General features: G+C 53.4%; 1 protein-coding gene across 1 annotated transcript in view; it reads left to right on the top strand.

Moving 5' to 3' along the window:
• Positions 1–22,959, top strand: part of LOC123366017 (otoferlin-like) — a 177,162-nt gene that overhangs the window by 60,053 nt on the left and 94,150 nt on the right. The window contains exon 4 of the mRNA XM_045009095.1: positions 22,164–22,263. Within this exon, the coding sequence (XP_044865030.1) occupies positions 22,164–22,263 (100 nt within the window). The remainder of the gene's footprint in view (positions 1–22,163; positions 22,264–22,959) is intronic.

The raw sequence follows: 22,959 nt of genomic DNA, 5'->3' as shown, positions 1-22,959 counted from the left end.
AATGGGGATCAGACACCACAGGGAATAAAAGGGCAGAGTTAGATTGAGCCCCAGTTTTGCTATCACTAAGCGTGGGAGGCAGTTGACTGGGCTCGGCCAGCCCAACTTCGGAAACTGTTTTCTAACCTGGATCCCGGTGGTCTGAATCCATCGCTCGTGGGTCCCAGCCTCAGGCGTGATCAATGCCCTTCCCCTTCTGGTCGGCTCTGTTACTGGCTTTCAGCCCTTCACCAGTCAAAGGTACCGCAGCCGTCGCTGGAAGCTAGGCATAACCAGTTAGCTTTGTGATGCACCCTTAGCTTTGTTCCGGGTACATGCATTCCACATGCCAAGGGGCATGAGCACGCCTCCTAGGCCCAGATCAGGCTTGCGAGGGTAATTCACTTTCTGTTGCTACAAGGAAACAATCATAGATCCTGCTACTGAAAACTTTCCCAATCTCTTAAATCAAATCTTACCGAAACTATTGCAAGGTCTTATGGGATGCTTAGCATAAATGAACAGGATTATAACAAAGGTACAGGCTAGTCTGGGCTATATAACTGCTATATTAATACTTAAATGTATGTTTAATGCTTTATATATATATAAGTCAACAATCTGCCCCGACGGGTTATCCATACTGGAGCTAAAAGAGTAATTCCATTAGCCGGTAGCAGCTGTAGGCTGTTATCCTGCAGTGGCCCAGGAGCAGGCACGCAGCCAGTTTGTTACACAGGTGTGAGCGCGTGGTGTGATATTTGGGTTAGGAGCAGGGAGGGAGTTGCTCTTTGGATGATAACTGGGGCTACGTGGATTTGACATGCACTAAATGTGTCGGAGGAAAGAGCTGGCCAGCAGCTCACCTCCCAGCCCAGACTTCACACCAGAGATCAGCACCTGACCCCCAAGTATGAACAAACCCATCCGAGATGCCATGCCTGTTAGGCAGCGTCCTGTCCAAAGGACGGCCCCACATGCTACGTACAGCTCTGCGCCACGACTCGACCGTCGGCTTTACTGAAGCACGCAGCCATTCCTGGAGTCATACGAGAGTCTCCGGCAGGGGACACAAGCCCTAGAACAAGGTCACCTACACGTATAGGCACCACAAGCGGGCCCTGAACCCAAGACTTGTAGCACAACAAAGGCTGCGCTTACTGCGTGAGCTAATAGAGAGCTCGGGGAGATGGGGGAGAGCAACACCCCTGGGGACAGCCACTGACTGGCGACATCTGAACTCACGGGTAGAGCCCTGGACTGGGAGTGAAGAGCCATTGACCTGCTGGGTGACCTTGGGTTAGTCGCGTCTGTCCAGGCCTTTGTTTCCTCGCGTGCCCTTTGTCTTGTCTCTTTGGGCTGGAAGCTCTTTGGGGCAGGGAGTGGCTCTCACTCTGTGTTTGTGCAGCCCCTAGCGCAGTGGGGCCCAGATCTCAGCGGAGGCTGCTAATAGCTACCCTAACGCAGGCAAGAGTTACAGAGACTAACGGTCTAAAAGCCAGGGTGTGACGCAGGGTCTCTCCCCCTGTCTGGGTCTTCAGAGCCACCAGCTGGGAGCGTTTACACTTGTTTCAAGTCTGTACTTACAGCCCCAGATCAAGTCACCCCGGAGCCTTTTCCTAGATAAACTGACTAAGCTCAATCTGGCCTTGAGCACTTGGGGCCAGATCCAGTGAGCTGAGCTCTCTTTGAAATCTGGCCGCTTACTCCTGCCTACGTGGGGGCTGAGTAATTCTGAAAGTTTGGCCTGGAGACATTCAATAGGAAGCCATGTACAGAGGCACGTTTGCTAGCAGAGCCACGCTTTCAAGTGGCACTGTTCCGGCTCCGTGGCAGAGCACTATAGTGCCCGAAAGCAACCCGCTGTCCCAAACGGGGGAATGACCTGGGATGCCTCTTTGAGCTTGTCATATCTCCCTCTAGTGGCTCGCCCACATGGAGGTTAACAACCTTGCACCACCACTGGCTGATGGAGCGACTCCTTTAGCTCACAAGGTAGAGCTCTGTGTTTTGGTATTGATTGTTGCATAGTCCGGCTGCCTTGCTGGCATATCTGTGGGAGGTCCTTAAACAGTCAGGACTTCCCGGCCCAAGGCTGCTGTGCTGGGTGGGGCGAGCACACGGACCCCGAAACACTGCCGGCCCCCACACAGGTGTGTTACTATTTGGTTATTACCCCTATGTCACAGCTGGGGAACGGAGACACGCAGAGATAAAGGGACTTGCCCTGGACTCACACCAGAACTGACTGCAGGTCCCCTGAGACTTAGCCCAATGTTAAATCCTACAGTGGCAGGGGAATGAGGCAACGCAGGACACAGAGCCTTCTCTCCCTGGTGGGGAAGGCAATCCTTGTTTCTCCTGAATAATGCACAGGTGTTGGTAAGGGATATCTACTGGAGTTGCAGATAAAGACATGACACCCGACGCTGGCTCGGTGTGAATTATTGAAAGGGCTGCAGCTGAGATGCTGTTGCATGGCTCATTGTGGGGCTTTTGTTCCATCCCAGGGTAGCAGTTGCCACACAGCTAATTAGTTTGGAAAACGATCCTTTCCCCGGGCTGGGCGTGGGGCCCAAGCGCATTATGACGGGCACGTGTCTGCCGGCTCGCTGGAGGGCAGAGGGAAATGCGCCAGATGGCCTGGCTCTTCGAGAGCCAATGGCAGGACACGCAGGGTTTTCCTGGAGAACCATTTTTAAGGCCCCCCAAATGTTATGGCAAGCCAGCCAAGGGGAGGATGGGTGGCAGTACGCTGTACATCTGTCCATACAGCTGAACGGAGAGCAGGCGAAGGGGTGGCTTGATCATAGCCTAAAAGGAGCCTCACTGGGAACAGAAATATGACAACAGAGGGCTCTTCAGTGTAGCAGACAAAGGTCTAACAGGATCCGATGGCTTGAAGTTTGAAGCTAGACAGATTCAGACTGGAAACAAGGAGTAAATGTTTAGTAGTGAGGGGGGTTAACCATTGGAACAACTGGCCTCAGGATGGGCAGGATTCTCTATCACTGGCAATTTTAAAATCAAGTTTAGATGTTTTTCTAAAAGATCAGCTTTAGTCAGGAACAGCGGAAGGATCCTAAAGGTGGGGGGGGGGGAACAGGCCCATCCCCCCACACTGCTCCTTCTCCCTGAGCACCCCCCCCCCACACGCCACCCCTGCCCTCACACTGCCCCTTTCCTCTTTCCCCACCCCCTGTTCACTCCTCTCCACTCCTGTCTGTTCCCTCCCCCGTTCTGGAGCCCCTGGGTCTAGTTCAAACAGGAGTTGTTTGAGGGAAGTTCTCTGGCCTGTGTTAGGCAGGATGTCAGACTAGATGATCACAATGGTCCTTCCAGCCTTGGGATCTATTAAAGGGGCTACAAGTCACGCTGGCTGGAAAAACTCTGATGGAACCATTTTCCATCTGAATCTGCAGTTCCATCGACATCAAAATGCTTTGTGACATCGGGCCGATTTTTGTGGCCAGAAGTTTGTGCAGAAAAAGAAATGGGAACCGGTGCCCACCCCATCCAAACGCCTGCTTGACACTTTTGACGTGAACCGTTTCCGTTTTTCTTTGTGAAACAACTTTTTTTGCTGCAGAACGTTCTAATTTCACGTTGTGGTGTGTTGATAGCATAATACCTGGTCAAAAGAGTTGAAATCGAAAAAAGCGTTTTAATGACTCGACATAAACAGTTTGGGGGGCTTTTCCTTTGTGGAGAGTTTCAAAATTGGGGTTTTTTGCTCCATTTCAGAGCAAAGCCAAATCTCAAAATCCTTTGTGAACAGGTGCTTCTGCCCTGCACACGGAGGGGGAAGGGGCAGGGAGTGAGAAGGAGGCGGGGAGAAGGGCAATCAGGTGGGCACAGGCAGTGGAAACCTGCCGGCAGTGGGCATCGTGCAGGAGCCCTGAGTGGGTGTGAACAAGAGACGTGGGGGGGGAGGGGTGTACGCACCAGATGTGCACAGTACGTCTACACAGCAAGTGGAAACGGGCAGAGCCCAGCTCTACAGACTCAGGTTGGCGGGCTCGCCCGCTGGCACTAAAACGAGCAGTGCGGACGCTCGAGCCTGGGCTGGTGTTCGGGCGCTGAAGCCTTGGGAGAGGGGTGGGCTTCAGACTCCCAGCATTAGCCAGAGCCCCAGTGTTGACACAGCTCTGTTGCGGGGTGGTTACCTGCTCCTGCCCTGCGGGCTTAGAACAGCCCAGGAGAGGGCTGGGGCTGGGGCTGACTGGGGGAAGCAGGCTCAGCTGGGGCCATGCCCTAATCAGGCCCAGCTGGCCCCTACAAAAGGCTGTGAGCCACAGGCCCAGGGAGTCTCTCTGTTTACAGAGGGAGAAGGGTCTGGCTGCAGGGAGCTAGAGACAGGGAACCTGAGGGGAGCAGGGCTGGGGAAAGGCTGAGGAGCTGGGGAGCTCCAGCCTGGAAAGCCCCAGGCTGCGGCCTAGCACAAGGCCACCAGATACTGAGGGTTGCAGAGGGCAGCCCAGGGGTAGGCCAAGGCAGCAGGTCCAAACCCCTTTGCCTGTGAAGAGCAGGCTGACGCTGCAGTCTGCCCCAGGGCGTGGGGGCTAGATGGTGACTGGCAGTAGCCATGTTCTGAGGCGAGGTGGGGATAGTGGGGTGGGGGTTCCCTTGGGAGGGGGGACCCAGAACTGGGGGGTTACTGCCAGGGGGAAGCACCCCAGATAACGGGGTACCAGGGTCCAGGGGACAGGCGGATCACCGGCCTGCAGAGCGCGCTCCGGAGCTGGGACAAGCTAATTCCCAGAAGTCACCAGCAGGAGGCGCCGCAGGGGTGAGTCCGCACGTGTACAAGCTCATTTTACTGCCTTAGCGTGAGCCCCAGTCTACAGACCAGGGCTCTCTGCGACTCGCTGCCCCGGGTTTCTGCTCGCCATGTGGACGTCCCCTAAGAGGCGCCAGATTGGGATGGGGGGAAGGGGTGTGTGAAGGGAAGGGGGACACATGCAAGGGGGGGGGTGCAGGGAGAGCCAAGGGCAATCCGAGCTGGGTTAGGAGAGTGAATCAGGCCCTTGAAGGGGTCAACCTCTTTAGACTGGTTACCAGTCAGGGGTGCATCATGGTTCAATGGACAGTGCACTAGTCCGGGGGGGTTCAGGAGACCTGGCTTCTACTCCCAGCTCTGACTTCCTGGGCGACCTTGGGTGACGCACTGCAGTGCCTTGTGCCTCAGTTTCCCCATCTATGGAATGGGGCTAATGATACTTGGCCACCTTTGTGCAGTGCGTTGAGATCTGGGGGGGGGCTCTGTCAGAGCTGTTTCTCGCCCTCTCCACTGTTGGAAGCTGCAGTCCCGCCTGCCGCCCGGCTCCAAGCTGCATTGTGAATGTGTCGGCGCTGGGAACCCGGAGCAGAGGCGGGCGCAAAGAGCATTCCACCTACATGCCACTGAGCCAGAGCGGGAGACAATAGCTGGGGGTTGGATTTCATTACCTGGAGCAACAAAGAGACTAATCCCAAGAGCTTTGAATGTTGTGCTAGTGTGAAAAGGGGCTTTGTTTGGGCCTTTGTTATAAGGCATCTCTGACTCTGAAGATCGCTGCAGAATTCAGCTCCTTTGTCTCAAACCGCCTCCCCCAAGGCTTTCAGGCCCGGGCTCCCAATTGGTGCCATTTCGGTCCCCAAGAATGAATGCAGTGATCAAATGCAGCATCACTGTAGCAACCGCAGAATGTGGGAAAACAGCCCAACTTGGGAAAGGAAAGGAGAAGTCGTCTCTCGGCCAGCTGTGATCCTGGCAGCTCTCCCCGGCTTACCCTGCCTCAGGCCTGGTCCATGCTTGGATGGGAGACCTCGAAGGAAAACCCAGGATGGGGTGGTTGGGATTCAGTGGGGGCCGCTTGTCTCCTTAGTAAGTGCTTGGGCCAGGGCTCTAGGAGGTGCTGTGTGAGTGAAGGTGCTTCAGTAAAACCGAGGTTCTGACCCCTTGTGGCCATTAAAGAACCCAGAGCACTTCCTGCAGCAGAGCAGAAATGTTATCTTCCGCTTCTGACCCAGTTCCAGCTTGGGTAATTCCAACCTGCCTGCCGAAAATTTCCCAGTGCAGTTCCATTTGGATATAACATTGCACTGGACATGTCTTCAACAGTGCTGCCGTGCACTGTTTAAACTAGCTCCCATGTGCTGCCCCCAGAGGTGGTTGCATTTCAGTGGTGGGAGGTAGTATGGCTTGTTGGATAGAGCATAGCACTGGGGCTCCAGAGACCTCGGTTCTATTCCTGGCTCTGTCACTGGTCTGCTGGATGACCTTGGGCAAGTCATTGTGCCTTAGTTTCCCCATCTGTGAAATGGGGATCTTAGTACTGATTTCCTTTGAGATCTATCGATGGACAGTGCTAGATAAGAGCTGCATTTCATTTCAATGGAACAAATTGTCTGTGGAAGTTTGGAGGTTTTCTAAAAGAGGCTGGCGCCATCTCTCTTGGATGGTTTAAACACAACAAATCCTGCATCTATGGCAGGGGGTTAGACTAGATGACCCTTCTAACCCGATGGTTCTATGATTAATTTTTATTATAGCATGTACATGACACAAATAGCATCTAAAATCTTCCCTTCCTTTGCTAGACTCTTCTGTCGCTCCTCACCAGCTTTCTGAAACCTGAACTTCCCTAACCTGTTGGAAAATATCAACAGAATTTGATCTGCGTGGGGTGGACAGTATCTGGTCAGGGTGTTGTCAGGGCTTAATTTGTAATGAAAGAGGTGCCGGGGCTCAAGCAATTTTTTTACATTCATAACGGATGCGGAAGCCCGGAGGAGCTGGGGCTGTGACCTGCCAGGCTTGGAGGTGCCGGGGCTCAGCCCTGACAAGCCCTCGCCCAAATTAAGCCCTGGCTGTTGTGCACTAATTTGGCTGAACTGAGCGAGCAGCGAGTTAGATGAAACCCCACTGTGGCCCCGGCTACTGCACGTGTCCTGCTTTTGCCTTTTGGAAAGGTGGTCGCCATGCGGGGGGGGGGGGGACCAGATGACCTACCTGACCACTACGACCTGCTTGACTCACTAGCTCGTTTTAAACCAGTTCAGCCGCTCAGAGCGTTTTCAAGGGGCAGGTTTTATTCTGGTTCATTTCCTGAACCGTGGTGGAGCAGTAAACGCAGAGCTCGCCAACGCGTGGCTGTGAAATGCCGAGCGCGGGCATCTGGAAAGGGAGGCTGCTCAGAACAGGCCGTGTGTTAACCAAAGAGAAGGCGGCAGAGAACAATGAATTGTGGAGTCAGGGTCTCTCGTGGGGGAGGATGGAATTACAATAATCTTTGCTTACAAAGAGCTGGGTTTAAGTCAACGAGAGAAGGAAACAGCCCTGATTTGCTTGAATCGGTGTATTGGGTGTACAGTGAATGACAACTGCCCGGACGAACCAAAAAAACCCCAAAACCCTCCAGCGCTGCCCAGCCAAACCAAAAAAACCCAAACAAACCCCGAGCGCCGCCCCGCCCCAAGGTGCCGCCCCAAGCACGTGCTTGGTCGGTTGGTGTCTGGAGCCGGCCTTGTTTGTGCCTTTTCTTTAGCTTCTTTATGGTGTACGAAGGCAGCATGGGCTTTTGCTGACAGAGAAGGGTTCCCTCTGCCTGTGGGGCGGGGGGGTTCTACATTAGAAATTCCAGGTCTGTCTAAGCTACGAAACTCTGTGGCGACTTGAGGACCATTCAATCGGTGACATCACAAGAGCCAAGATGGTGAAAGCCAAGCAATGAAGAAGATTTTTAGTTGGTCTTTTTACACCTCCCAGCCATTAAAAACACTTATTTAATTTTGTTGACCAGCGCCCTTGTTGGAGAGAGGATCTCTTTGAAGGCTCAGCGGCCCTTTGTTTAAGATTTGAGAGCTCAGAATACACAGCAGGGTCATCCTGAAAACCCAGATTTTACATTCTATGTTCAGATTTCTAAAGTAAAAAAAAAAAAGAGAGAAAAGATTTTCATTCGTCTTTAAACGAAAAGCACATGCCCAGTTACCGCCTCTAGATATACTTGCCAAATGAAAAATTATGAAACCTTCAACCAGAAAATGCTCTGAGTGATTGAAGTGCTTTGAAACGCAGAGAGCCAAACGGATCCGAGTGCTTACGGACATACACATTTATGTATTTCCAGCTGACTTTTAAAATGGGTGTTGCCCGTGCTCCTGCTGAGATGGTTACAAGTTTGCTCACCATCTTGAGATTTTCTTGGGCAAGTCCCATTTTCCCCCCACCTGGGATGTCCTGTCCCCTTCAGCTTGCAGGCTCTGGGGGGGGGGGGGAACTCAACAGATTTCACACATCAAGGTTTCCATGTATCATTCGGGTTTGGCAAATAAGCCCTTGCAGAAGATGGTGTTTTTCTGGATCCCCAGCTTCTGGAGTAGGGTGACCAGATGTCCCGATTTTATAGGGACAGTCCTGATATTTGGGGCTTTTTCTTATATAGACTCCTATTACCCCCCACCCCCATCCCAATTTTTCACACTTGCAGTCTGGTCACCCTATTCTGGAGTCGTGGGAGTGCATGAGAATCTCTGCTTTCATTAAATAGAAATGGTCAATCTCCTGCTCTTGTGGTTGTGCAAAAACAGCCTAGACTCAAAAACCAGAAGGCAAATAAAAAGACCCCAAAGTGATGGTGGGGGTTTAGTGTCATGATTGCGGGGGAGGGGCTTGCCTGATTTTTTGGTGCTAGGGGTTTCAGTACGTTAGATCTACATGCAGCACTATCTCAGGTGCTCCATTTCCTCCTGACCCTCAGTCAGTCTGTCTGTGACCTGGAGCTTGAATCAGAATGAAGCAGTACATTTCCCCCCCTAGAACAAGCATAACTGTCAGAGCCTTTTTAATTAAAGCTTACCGAGCTGTTTCCCTCAGCCATTATCCCCTTTGCAGCACAGCCTCCTCAGTTCCCACATCTGTGCTACGTTTGCAAAATGCATAACAGTCTTATTTTCAAACGCTTGGAATAAAGTGTGTGGTAAATAAATGAAGTGTAGGGAACCACAGCCACTCTGCCAAGCAACCTCAGGAGATAAGGAGTTGCTGCAGTGACTTAATTGTTAGTTTTAGCAAACCCTTGCAGGAATTCACATTCAGAATAATGGGACAGCTCCTGTGCTGACTTTCATGGATCCTGAGGTCAGAAGGAAGCGCAGAGTGATCATCTACTAGCCTGACATCCTGTATAACGTAGGACTTCCCCCAATTAAATCCTGTTTGAATTAGAGACTCCTGGCAGGGGTAACACAGGGGAGTATCGTTGACTTCAGTGGATCTCGGCTGCTTTACGTCGGCTCCGGATGCGGCCCGTGTGTGTGTAGCTGATCGGAAGTCAAGCAGTGCCTTGGCTATATCCGGAGGGAATGGCACTGCGAGAGAGGATTCTTTTTTCATTCATCACAGCGCTTCTTAGAAAGCTTTGAACGTCTTATTAAAAACACTCAAGTTTTTCTCATTATGGGGGCCAGGAATGAAGTTTTCCCTGGGGACAGATTAGCCCGTTAATGGCCGCTGCAGTTTCGTGCACCTTTCTCTGGAGCACCTTCTGCTGGCTGCTCTTGGAGCCAGGATGCCGGGGTAGATGGGCCTGTGGTCTGTTGCCGCCTGGCAGCTCCTGTGTTTCTCTGGTATTAAGGCTCCCCCAGCCCCCTTGTTGTGTGGGGAATATCTCATAGCTTTCCCTGTCTCATTGGCGTCCCCGCTCAGCGTGGCTGCAGGAATCGTATTCAACCATCTCCCTCCAGCGTGGCTCCAGCCTCAGCTGTGCAGGCAGTCACACGTCCCGCTCCCGCCCTCCCGGCGTGATCTCCATGGAAACGAGTCAGTGGTGAAGGGATGCTTTTGGAGATGAGCCGCCCAGGCGTGTGATGGGCTGGGCCGAGAAACGCCTTGCGTACACTGAGCTCCCTGACCAGCAGCTCTTGCTGATAGTGGCCGTGGCTTGCCACTCCACCATTGCCTCAGTTTCCCCAGCTTGTTGGTTGGCTTAACTCTCCAGCAGATCCTTCCCCTTTGGGGGTATGTAGCGGGGTGGTCACCCGCTCTTGCCCGGAAGGGCTTAAACCAGCCCTTCGAGAGGGCTGTGGCAGGGAAAGCTGGGCTGATTGGGGGAAAACAGCCTCAGCTGTGGCCATGCCCCAAACAGACCCAGCTGGCCCTACAAAGACCAAGGAAGCCAGGAGCAAATACTCTCTCTCTGCCTTTAGAGGGAGAAGGGCCTGGCTGCTAGGGAGTGTACCTGGGTACCTAAGGTGGAGCAGGGCTGGGGGGAGGCCAGAGGAGCTGGGGAGCTCTGGCCTGGAAACCCCCAGGCTGCAGGCCTAGGGGAAGGCCAACTGGGTACTGGGGTTGCAAAGGGGCAGCCCATGGGTAGGCAGAGTCAGCAGGTCCAAACCCCTTTGCCTGTGATGAGTGGCTGAGACACTGCAGTCTGCCCCAGGGAACGGGGGCTAAGTGATGACTGGCAGTAGCCAAGACTGAGGTGAGGTGGGGATAGTGGGTGGGGGTTCCCCTGGGAGGGGGAGACCCAGAACTGTGGGGTTACTGCCAGGGGGCAGCATCCCAGATAACGGGGTACCGGGTCCTGGAAGGGACATGGGGGCCAGAGTGGGGTAAGGCAGATCACCGGCCTGCAGAGGGCGCTCCGGAGCTGGGACGAGCTAATTCCCTCCGACGACCAGCAGGAGGCGCCGCAGGGGTGAGTCCACACCCTTTGGGGGTAAATGAAAGGCCAGTACCCCTTCACAGGGCTCTTCCTCCCCCACCTCTCCTGAGAGCACAGACTCTTCCCAGTGCCTGGTAAAGCCAAACAAAATCAATCGGACCTGCCCCAGGCTTTGGTCCCGGGCCCTTCCACCAGGTTTACAATAAATTCCCACCTGCTCCATGTTCTACTGGAAGCCCCAACCTGGGGCCCAATTACAAGTTAGGTTGATACCGGTCGATGTGATAGACTCAGATTCTGTAGGGTGCTGGACTGGGTACCGGACAACGTTCTCATTAAGAAACCAGAACAGCATGAAATGAACATAGGACACATTGCCTGGATTAAAAGCTGGCGAACTGATAGGCCTCGATTATCGTTGTAAAGGAGGAATCTTCATCGAGAGGGCGTGTTTCTAATGGGCCCTGCAGGGATCGGTTCTTGGCCCTACGCCACTTAATGTTTTTATCACTGATATGGATGAAAACAAAATCATGGCTAATAATGTCTGACTATCCCCCAAAGACTGGGCGAGTGATGAATAATGAAGAGGGCAGGTCACTGATACACAGTGATCCGGATCATTTGGTAAGCTAGGTGGACGCAAACAATATGCATTTTAGTATGGCTAATTGTAAATGTATACATCTAGGACCCAAGAAGGTAAGCCATGCTTACCTGATGGAGGACTCTATCCAGCGAAGCAGTGACTCGGAAAGAGATTTGGGGGTCTTGGTGGATAATCAGCTGAACGTGAGCTCCCAGTGTGACGTGGTGGCCAGCAAGGCTTGGATCCTTGGATGTATACACAGGAATCTGAAGTAGGATGACCTCTGTATCTGGCACTGGTGGGACCACTGCTGGAATCCTGTCTCCGGTTCTGGTGCCCGCAGTTCAAGAAGGATGTTGATAAATTGCAGAGGTTTCGGAGAAGAACCATGATAAAGATTAAAGGATTAGAAACCTGCCTTATAGCGATAGACTCAAGGAGCTCAATTGATTTCTGTTATCAAAGAGAGGGTTTCAGGGGTGACTTGATCACAGTTTCTAAGTGCCTGCAGGGGGAACAGAAATTTCCTAAGAGAGGGCTCTTCAATCTAGCAGACAAAGGAATGGCCACGGAAGCCGCTCAGGCTTAAACTGGCCGCTGCACATTTTAACGGTGACAGTAATTAACCATTGGAACAATTTGCCAAGGGTTGTGGTGGATCCTCTGTCGCTGGCAATTTTTAAATTGAGATTGGATGATTTTCTAAAAGACCTGCTGCAGTTCAAACGGGAATTACTGGGGGGCAGTTCTCTGGCTGGCATTATGCAGGAGGTCAGACCAGATGATCAAAATGGTGCAGTTTGGTTTCATAATCTATTAATCTCCCCACCCGGCATGCCTTGCAGTTGTAGTCCGTAACTTCCAGCTGTCCCCTGTGCATTGCACGTCCCAGAAGCCCTGACTACCAGACCGTGGTAGTGCTGCAGGTTAGGCCCGTCTCAAAGGGCTGAATACATCCACCATGAATGGTTCTGCTCTCACCCACGACCAGCGCTGGGGTGTTCATGGGAGCCAGACGGCCAGCGAGAGGCAGGCTAAGCAGGCTGTGTTCAGCTTGTGAGCTTGGAGGAGGCTGAAGCTGCTGCTTTGGGGGGATTCACAGCTGAATCAGGGCTGGGGTTTGGGGGTCACGAATCAGTCGAGGTTCACTTTTGGAGTTCAAGGATGAATGAAGTCTGGGGTTCAGGGCTGGAGCAGGACTAGGTTTGAGTTCTGAGCTGACGCTGACATGAACTCGAAAGCCGTACTTGCAAGACTTCCGCTGAATCAGAACTGGCAAATTGCCCTTGCTGGGTTCGGTTCTGACCCAGAGCCAAACCTGCAGAAACTCCAAGCGGTTCAGAGCCAGGGTTCTGGCTTCAGACCTTCGCTAAAGCTAACACAGTCATTCAGAGCGTGCAAACCAAACCTGGCCATGGGGACAGGATGGAGCATCTGGCCTTTACCATCCTGGGTTTTCTGGGCTTAAAACCTGAACTCTTCACGCACCTTGTGCTGGGTGTTTGGGAGTGGAGGGATGGGGGGATGAGGTGTGCTGTGCTAGCAGTCATTGTCCAGGGCTTTACAATAAGTCGTTGTGCCATAAAGAAAATGGATCCCGGGCCTAGAAGCTCCCAGGCTGCCAGGGCACGTGCAGAATGCGGTGATTGGGGCAGGTATCAACTGTAGGACGAGTGGGAGGAAGTGGATGCAGGTTAATGGGGAGGCTGTTCCTGGTCTCACCCATGCTAGTTCAGCGCAGCTCTCAGCCCCCTTTGGGGGCTAGTCCATAGCTAGTGTTTCTCGCTAAAGGAGAGAGGTTCTTTAGAGACATGCGCTTTTTGGATCCAGAAGTTCTGAGTTCAATACCTGCCCCTGCTGACCCAGCCAGGGGAGTCACGTTAGGCTAGTATAGGGATGGATTGAAAGAAGGTAAGTCCCACGTGGGTGACAATGACCAGGACAAGAGCGTGGCTGGAGCACCGGACATGTGAAAGGTGACTATCTCGCACACTGATTCACAAACACATTAGAAGATAAAGTCCAGTCCGGAGAGATGCAGGCCCCAGGCGGTCTGGCAAGATGCACATGTTGCTCCCCTGAAGGGAGCAGAGGCTCCGGGAGGAGGTCGCTAATAAGGAGAGAAGAACCCGCAGCCCTGGGAGGAAGCTGGCAGCAAGAGTGTGTTTGACACAGCCGAGGTCACTGCAGATGTCCGGAGTGACCCGGAAACACTCTTTGCCTTTCTGTCAGCAGAGGAGACGGGCAAGGAGCGGGACGTTCGATGAATTATGAAACACTTAGAAGTAACGTCTTGTGTAGATGGCTGCTGAATATTTCATCCTCTCCTGCCTGGCCAGGAGGAGGGAGGGGTAGGAGAAGACTGATCACAAGCCAAACACTGAGGCAGCACTTTCTCAATAATTCACACGCTAATGTACAAACCCAGGCCTGGGCTTTGGGGATATAGAGGAGGAGGATTCAGAGGCGAGCAATGAAAATGAGGAGGGGGTTACAGGAACTGGCTTAGAAGGGAAAAGGTGTCGGACCTGAGTGTGTCTAGCTTGGCTTAACGTCTCTGGGGAGGGACAGAGTGTTTGAATGGCCCCAGTGCCATGAAGGGAGAGGAATTGTTTATGGAGGGTTAATGGGAAGTAATTGGCTACAATCCGAACTCGGCAGGACAGCACCATCTCTGGTCGACCGACTTGTCTTCCCGCCACGGCAAGAACTTGCTGATGGACGTTTTTATTCCCTCGACTTTGTGACCCCAGATTTGTCAGATCCAAAGCAGCCAGGCGCTCCGAGGTGGTGGTGATGTGGCTCTGCCTTCTCTGCCAAGGGAACGGGGACAAGCTAGAAATGGACATTGGCTTGTGACAGTTTTATATTGGCCATTGCTGGGAGCAGCATCGTGCCTGTTCTACCAGACGCACAAACGCTGCTGGAATGGCCAGGAGGGGAACGTATCACGTAACGCCTGCAGGGCCAGCAGAGACTTCACACTGCCGGTGAAAGCAGGGCTAGAACTCAGACCCTCCTGCCCTTAAATCACAGGGAGGGAGGAAGGGATAGCTCAGTGGCTTGAGCATTGGCCTGCTTAAACCCAGGGTTGTGAGCTCAATCCTTGAGGGGGCCACTTAGGGATCTGGGGCAAAAATTGGTCCTGCTAGTGAAGGCAGGGGGCTGGACTTGATGACCTTTCAAGGTCCCTTCCAGTTCTAGGAGATTGGTATATCTCCAATTATTACCTTTTGCCCCTGTCCCTTGAGCTGCAGGAACATCTCTGTTAGCTGTTAGCGGTATAGAGCGGAGCAGTTCTGATTCCCTCCAGAAGGGGTCAGTGGTGTAAATGCTCATACACTCACCATCTCTCACGTCCCACCCACCCCCTACTATCATCCCAGCAGGAACACTAGTGAATTCACCTTTTGCTCTCAAAGACGCTTGAGACTATAGTAGTCTGGGATCCTGGACGAAGCAAACCCTGGTTCCCTGCTTCACTGGGAGTCAGGCTGGATGTTACCTGATAGACATCTGCCTCGACTAGATTCCCCAGCACAGGCAGAGCCAGGAAGGCGTAGCTTGGGCACTGATGGGGCATTCAGATTAAAGATCCTCCTGGCCCAGTAGCCTGCACACCCCATAACAGTGCACACTTATCCCTGAGCTCACCCAGAACCAGTCAGCCCTCTGACTCGTCGTCACGCAGCTGCCCCACCAAAGCAGTCTGCACGGATGGCCAAGCACCTGTGCCAGGGGGACCAGGAATGTTCTGCATCTAAGGCAGCTAAGATAATGGACTAGATTCATCCCTGGAGTAACTCCATTGAAGATGCTCGTGGTAATGGGCCTGCACTGGAGCTCCAGCTCTGAATCCCCTGGCCTGTGTCAAGTGGGTGCTGGCCAGTGCAAGACAGAGCAGCTCTAGTGCACTAAAGCCTTCCCTGATCAACACCAGACCCCTCCAGTGGATCTAGCGATGGGCGCAAGCCAGCCAAACGGCCCCATCATGCTGCGTGCCTAGGCAGCGTGGGTGTGTCCATGCAAACGAGGTCAGCTGCTGAAGTCTTCTCCACCAGCTCATCACTAGGTGTCAGGGCTGAACTCATGCAGACCCTGCTTACACTGACAAGTGGCGAGGCGCTTGTGATTCTGCAGCCGGGGTTTGCAGTTGAGCACAACTGCACCTCGGGCAAAATACGCCCTTGTAACAACCGGTGGTGTCTGCACTCAATGGATTGAGCCTTCCTCCGCTGCCGTGCATTCCCCAACAGGATCCCTTGGGCCTGCTCTGCGCCAGGGGCTTTCCCAGGCGGCTGTAGATGACGTTCGTCATGGACTTCAGGAACAAGCGGGGTAGCAGGGCATAACAGTGCCACTGCAGTAGTTAATTATTGTACCGAAAGTGCCGCAGAAGTCGTTCTGTGGGGGGGGGGAAGGGACGTATGAGGCATTGGGAGTCTCCCCAGACAGGGCTGGCACCAGGACTGGTGAGCAAGCGGAGGGGGGCATGAAAATCTGGCCCAGTAGAAACTAGTGGTCCAAATTTATTCCCGGTGTAACTTCCTTGAGGGGGCCTGGGATACTAGTGCGGATGATTCTGGCTCGATAGAGGTGTCCTCACAAGTACCTGCCCCTCCAGGAGGTGAGTATCATTATTCCCATTTTATATCTGGAGTAACCAAGACACAGGATCCTGCAGCTGTATCTGAAGTACAGACTCTCCAGCCCATGCTGGGGTCCCTTTGGGGTTCATTCACACACGGGGATCTGTGCTAGTAGAGCCGATGGAGCAGCCAGCCTGCAGCACAGGCCCATTGAATTAGCCATGCGCCCCTAAGGCTTACGCGCTGGGCATCCTGCCCGCTGCGGCAGGTGAGCGTCCGTACTCAGCCCGGCAGCAGCTGCAGGAGCAGGCTAAGCAGGCAGCCTGGGCGCCGTTCTCTCGAGCTCTTAGCAGAAGCTGAGCTGGGCGGCCGCGCCGTGACCCTGCCAAAGTACCCAGTGACCCGGGCCTGACACATGTTGTTCCCAGGCCCGAGACAGCCAGCGGTACTCTGTGTGGAGTCATGCATTGCCGCTAACAGGTTGTCTTCAGTTCACTTGATCACTTGTTATCAGATCACTTGATGATTCCCTGTTCCGTTCATTCCCTCTGGGCACCTGGCACTGGCCACTGTCGGCAGACGGGTACTGGGCTGGATGGACCTTTGCTTTGACCCCGTATGGCCGTTCTTAGGTTAGGTTCGGTTGTGAGCACTGTAAATACCAGTTCTGCTTTGCCCTCCCGCAGCTAGAACTCAATGGCATTACAGCAGGAGAGAACCTGGCCTGAAGGTTTTACTGGCCTCTGGCGTAGCAAGTAAGAGCCAGCTTTTTCAAGGTGTTTAGGTACCTAAAACCGTTGATTTCAATGGGAATTAGGCACCTGAATAACTTTAAGTCCTGCAGGTAGGGGTCCAGATTTTTAAAGTATTTTAGACTCACGCAGCAGGCCAGATAAGTTCAGACGCTCTCTGCCTCTCCTCCCGCCCGATCAGTATATTCTGGTGGGGGGGAGGATCCCATGGGCCCGTGTTTCTGAGTTTGGAGCCAGGCCAGCCTGTTGGCTCTGTGCAGAGTTTGCCTTGCCAGGGTTTTGGTCTGGCCTGTTCTGTGGGCTGCTGGAGTGCAGGGCACGTACCTGTGCCTGGCGGGATGGTTAACGTCGCTCCCGGTCATCAGCAGAGGTGTCTGATTCTCTGCACTGTTGACCTGACCGCTGTCAGTTATGCTTGTTGGCTGTGCTGAGCAGTGGTGGATTCCATCAGATGGGCCCCCCCACCATTCCCAGAGACCAGAGGGACAAGAGTCAGGACTCCTGGCTTCTCTTCCCTATCTCCCTGTGTCACACGGGACAAGTGACGTGACCTTACTCTGTGCCTCAATTTCCCCATGTGTCAGTGGGGTTAATATTACTTACCCGAGATTTGTGAAACCAATGCTTGTCAAAGCACTTTACATTCCTCGGATGAAAAGTGCTTCATTACTGTAATGCGTAGGCATAATGTTCATGTGCTCCCACTGCCATCTAAAGGAAGGAATCAGAACCATGTGTGTCATAGGCACCATAGCGCTAACAGCTAATGGAGAGTCTCTTCGGGTGGCAGGGGATTGGGTTTCTGGGGTAGGAGCATCTGAGTCCTGTCCCCACTGTGGCGATGAAGTTCCCAGTGTCTGTGGAGTGCAGCCCAGTGACAACATGAAGTCCTAGGTGGGTGTGAGATTCCCAGATTGTGCTTTTACTCCAACTCCGTGCGTGGGGATCATCACCGGTAGCCACCATTAACACAAGCCGGGATTGCCCATGGCAGTAGCTTCGTACTGCGAGAACAACGGGTCCCTTAAATGACTTAGTCATTGACGCTTGAACGAAAAGCTCCACTGCCAGCTAAGGCATTCCTAAAGAAATAACATCAAGTCTGCAAAAAATATAAATGCATTGGGCTAAACAGCAGCCTTTCATTTTGCATCTGCAACTAAGCTGCAGGTGCAATTCATTTCCAGTGGAAACGATGACAGCATTTCGATGTGTAACATCTGGACTCTGCCCACAAAGCATTTAGACTGCTGGGTCCTGGATTGGTGGGCACAATCGGGTAGTTAGTATGCAGATAACCTCTCATTGGCATGCCCCACTTTATGGTGGGTACCGGATTGTAGGGTGGGTTGAGGACCAGTATCAAGTCCATTTGTAGAAGCTGGATTTTTCTTTAGCAATTTCTAATGCGTTTGGCCTCATTTACACAGGAAATTCCACTAGCTTAACTTAAAGTGATTTCTAAACCAATATATAGTTAAACCAGTTCCAACCCCCGGGTGGCCACTCTTAGCTCAGTTTAAGAGTGTCTTATTTCAGTCAAGTGGAAATCTGTTCTCAATCAACTTCGGTTAAACCAAGAAAGCCACTGTACGCCATGCCCACGTGCTGGGGCACGCTGCCTCCTCTGGCTCAAGCAGTAGAGGCTCACGCATCGAGATCCCAGGAGTTGGATCCCGACTGTCAATGACCCACCCAGGAGGGAGGTATCCGCACAACCACCTCTCCACTCTGGCAAAGTTCAACCCTCAAGCCAAAGCTCCCTGAGGTCTGGTTTTCCATAACGGCATTGTTGAAGTGGTCACCAGTCTTACCGTGGGTCTCTTGAGGTGCCGAGCGGTCCCAGGAGGCTAGCGACACGGGCATGCTCGCAGCAGACGGGTTAAAAAGACACAACAGAAGTAAGAGGGGGAGATGTAGGTTGCCTTATAGACTGAGCCAAACCCGACGATGTCTGCGCAATCTTTTAAAGCTGCTTTTTGAGAACAAACCTCTCGGCTTTTTCCCCTCCCCACATCCCCTAAAAAATGAAAAAAAGAATGTCATGGGCCAGCAGCATGGCTCCCTGAGCAACCCTATATAAATTCACCTGCCTGTCTGCAGATCTGAGTGAGCAATAAAACCTGCCTGCGACGCCCGGCTCGGGTGAGCAGCCCTACGCAAACACACCTGTCTGCGATGCCCAACTCACGGTGAGTAACCCTAGGAAAAAAACCTGTTCGCAGAGCTCTACCCACATGAGCAACCCTACAATAACAAACCACATGCCAGAATTTTAAACAAATAAATGCATTTTATTGAGGAAATGTTTTCAAGCGTTTTGCAAGGCTCCAGCATTACGAACAGTATTACCAATTCTTTGACCATTGAGGGAAATATAGACGGACACAGCGTCAAGTACACTTGAAAGAAGATCCAGGTCCCTGTTTGAGGTGGCTATGCATTATTCATTGCATACACAGTGGAATGAAATACACACGCAATTCTTATTTAATGGGCTACATGGCATCTTAAATGAATACACAACAGCTGAACGCTGGTATCGCTGAGCTTGCTCGACATGGAATCTCAGGGGCGAGGCAGCAAAGGGTCCCTCGGACGTGACCCTAGTAGATCTCTCTGATAAAGGAAGAGTCTCCCACCAAATGGACAGCATTGTCAATGGGACCGGTGGACTTGCCTTTCTTCTAAAGCATCAGCTCATAGGCATGTCACCAGGCTGGAGGGATGGATAGTCCGGGGCAGGCAAGGGCTCATGCAGGATCTCCCCATTGCTATGGCTGGATGGCGCTGGCCAAACAAGCAAATTTTGCCAGGTGGTTTGGTCAAACCATCTCCACCATCTTCATTGCTCGTGAACAGTTCAATTAGTGACCTGTGATTGGTCACGTGGTATTATTTCTGTTCTCTGATTGGATAACTGAAACTTTTAAAAATGTGAGACTAGCCAATAAAGGCTTCTCCTGCTCTGACCTGGCTAGGTGAGTGTGTTCACACAGGACCACAGCAACTGGTGCAAAGAGCAGCCGGTCTCCAAACCCTTCGGCAAACTATGGTGTTTCCACGGATGTGAGTGCAGAGGGAATAGCACAGGGGTTGGAAGAGATCATCAGAAAGTCTCAGATAAGCCTGGATCCGAAGTCACTGAGGTCTGGTTTACTCTACACTACAGGACAGCTTACATCCACCTGACTATGGACGTGTCTACACTTAAATTTGGCTCCCGCTGATGTAACTGCCCCACTACGGCGACTTAATAGCTCTGCCTCCCGAGCGGTGTGGTGTCACGGGCGATGTAGTTAGGTCAATGCAGTGTCAGTGCAGACACTGGCCTCTGGGAGCCAGCCCACAATGCCCCAGGCTGACAGTACAGCAAGAGCTCCTGGGGAGGACGCGCCCGCCGACACAAGGAGCGAAGCGTAGACACGCAGGAGCAATGTAATGGCCAGGGCGGCTGCATGGAGGGGTGTTGTGTAGACATGGATGGATGATCTGCGAGTTGTGCAGAAGCAGTGTCTCATTGCAGAGCAGAGCTGGGCTGGTGACGGGAAGGACGGAGGGCCCGCTGGCTTGGGAGTTGGGTTGACTCAGGCTCCGTTCCCTGCTCTGCTGCACGTTCCCTGAGCGACCATAGCCAAGACATGCAGGGTCTGTCTCTGCTGGAAAACCCCCCATGACAGCGAGTCGGAGAGCCCGGTCCTGCGCTACGGTGCTAGAGCAGCTGTGCGACGTGCCTGCTCCGGCTGTGAAACCCAGCGAGGAGGGTGGAGCTCAGGGTGCAAGTTCCAGCCCACCTGGGAACGCCCACACTGCTGTTTTTAGCACCGTAGCGCTAGCCTGAGTCTGTAGATCCTGACTCAAGCTGCTGCCGGGGATTTTTCTTTGTTTTCAGTGTCGACATAACCTTAGTCTCTCTCTGCCTCGGTTTCCCATCTGCACAGCGGGGTAACAGCCCTGCTGTGCCTCACAAGGGTGCCATGAGGATAAATCCAGTGAAGACTGCCAGGTGCTCAGATAATATGGTGCTGGAGACCAGGTAAATACATTAGCTAGCCAGTGTGAGGACCAATCTGAAGCCCAATGAGCTTCTGTGAAACAATGGCTAGATAGATCACTGCCCTGCCAGGACTGAACAATGCCCTGAGGCTTACAAGGAAGAGATTGTAATTAATGGCAGTGTTCTCACTGCTAGCGGAGCTCTGTGCAATTATTTCTGACAAGCCCTCCAAATACATTGTCTGTAGCTCTGGGATAGCAGGAGGGTTTTTATCAGCTCTGCGGAGCTGAGCTGAGAGCGTAGCACATGCTTCGTGCCAGGGCTTCTACCGAGCTATCAGCAGCTCGGTGTTTAATAGGTGGCCTCGTTTGCAGCATTGTTCGTTTCGTACGGCCTGGTGAGGTGCACCGCTCGCTCCGGTGCCACGCCAGAAACGCAAAGCCGGAAACAGCAGCCTCAAACGGAGCAGCAGCAAAGACACTGAACTGATGCCGAGATACAGGGGCACAGGAACAGGGAGGGTGAGGGCACCATGGCACTTTTACAAGCAGGAGCGCTAGGCCTTCCCACTTTTTACCGGACGTGAGGGCAAGCGACGGGGGGAGGGGACAGAGAGGAGCAAGCAGGGGCCGGGGTCTTGAGGGGACAGGTGGCATGGGAGCAGGGCCTAGGGGGCAGGGGCGGTGGGGGGGTGGGGGCTTAGGGAGAAGAGGGGACGGGGGGACAGTTTGGGCACCAGTGGCCCCCCCCACACACACTTTTAGGGACCTTCTGCCACTCCTGCTGAGACAGCCCAGGGGGATTTGACGCTGAGCGTTGTATCAGTTCCCCCATCATCTGGCAGACATGGCCAGGGGTTAATTTACTTGCCAATGATGCCGGAGTCCCAGGCTGCGGCGCTGGCAAACTGCAGAGCCGAGGGGCCTCGCTGGAGGACGAGGGGCCGGTTTGCCACGGCATCTGGCTGCCGGGGTATAATTCGGCACCGCGGCAGACGCCAGGGGGCACGTTGACTGTACAAACCCGTCCACACGCTGCAGCGAGCCCCCGTGCCACTGACTGCGGAGGAAAGGATGAGCGAGATCACGCACCTGGGAGCTGGGCTGAGAGCTGTGGTCCTCAGGCTTCTGCTACGGCTTGAGCTCCCTTCGCTAGCGGGAGTCGGAGCCGTTCTGTGGGCTCAGCCACTCAGATACACCGCGCCAGTACGTTTCCTACGGGCCTATAGGAATTAGAGATGGAAAACGGTCCCAGCGGGTCCCATCTCTCCCCAGCCCTGGTGACCAATCCAGGGCAGATTGTTCCTGGCAGTTCCCTAACTCCTCGGACCCTGCGCTAGCCGCTAGGCTGTGCTTCCTCTAAGCTCCTGCCTTCCTGGGTAGTTTCAGGGAGGTTTCCATCACCCTGTGCCTTCTGCTTGGGCTGTAATGGGATATCCCAGCCATGGGTGCCAGGCTGGGGACAGCACCTGCGGCAGGGAGCATCCTGGGCTCTCCCTGGATCCTGCACCTTTTGAAAGTCTCCCCCAGAGCTAGGCAAATATAGACCAAGGTGGCAATGGAAGTGAAGCCTCTGGGCGCCTCACGCCCCCTCCCGTTTGTTTCCTAGACTCATCGGCACGTTCCGGATGGTGCTGCAGAAGGTGGTGGAGGAAGGCCAGCTGGAGGTGACGGACACGTTAATAGACGACAATAACTCTGCCATTCAGGTAGGTGACACAGAGCAGCGGCTGCTTTCTGCCTTTCTGTCCTCCGGCAACGTGCGCATGGGGCACCGCTGCCCCCTACTGGGGGGAATGGCAGAGCTGCATGAGTGCACGTGAGACTGTTGCCCTCTAGTGTCCACCCACGCACCGGACTCTCCAAATCTTGGCAGCCTTTCCCCATCAGTCCTTACTGATTTCTGGCGAAGGCTCGTCCAGGATCCAGAGGTATGAAACTGTGGATGTGTGTCTGCACCTCGAGCTGGCAGTGGAATTCCCAGCTTGAGGAGACACACCTGTGCTAGCGCTGATCCTGGTAGCAAGCTGAAAACCGAGTGGAATTACCCCCCAGCTCGGAGTGCAGACATACCCCGTTTCTGGGGTACGCTCAGACGATGCGTAAAACCTGGTCCCGTGGCTTTGTCAGAGCCCTGAGCTCGACGCTGCTGCAGGGGATGGCAGACTAGGTCTGCAGGGAGCTAACGTGGCCTCTCCAATGCACATTGGCGAAACATGCTCCCCAGAAAGCAGCAGAGCAGAGCGCACCGTTGCTGGCAGACTAGAAGCCTGGGAATAAGGACTTGTAGACCCTACTCCGTCCCAGCCCTACAGGCAACTGTGTGCCCTTGGCAATGATGAAACTTCCCACTCTTCCACAGCATGGAGGTAGGAAAACCATGTTTTAATGATTTGGGACCTGAT

The sequence above is a fragment of the Mauremys mutica genome, chromosome 3 (genome assembly GCF_020497125.1).
Source record: "Mauremys mutica isolate MM-2020 ecotype Southern chromosome 3, ASM2049712v1, whole genome shotgun sequence".
Classification (NCBI taxonomy): domain Eukaryota; kingdom Metazoa; phylum Chordata; order Testudines; family Geoemydidae; genus Mauremys; species Mauremys mutica.
Note: the sequence above shows the minus strand (reverse complement) of the source record. Positions and strands in the feature narration are given on the sequence as shown.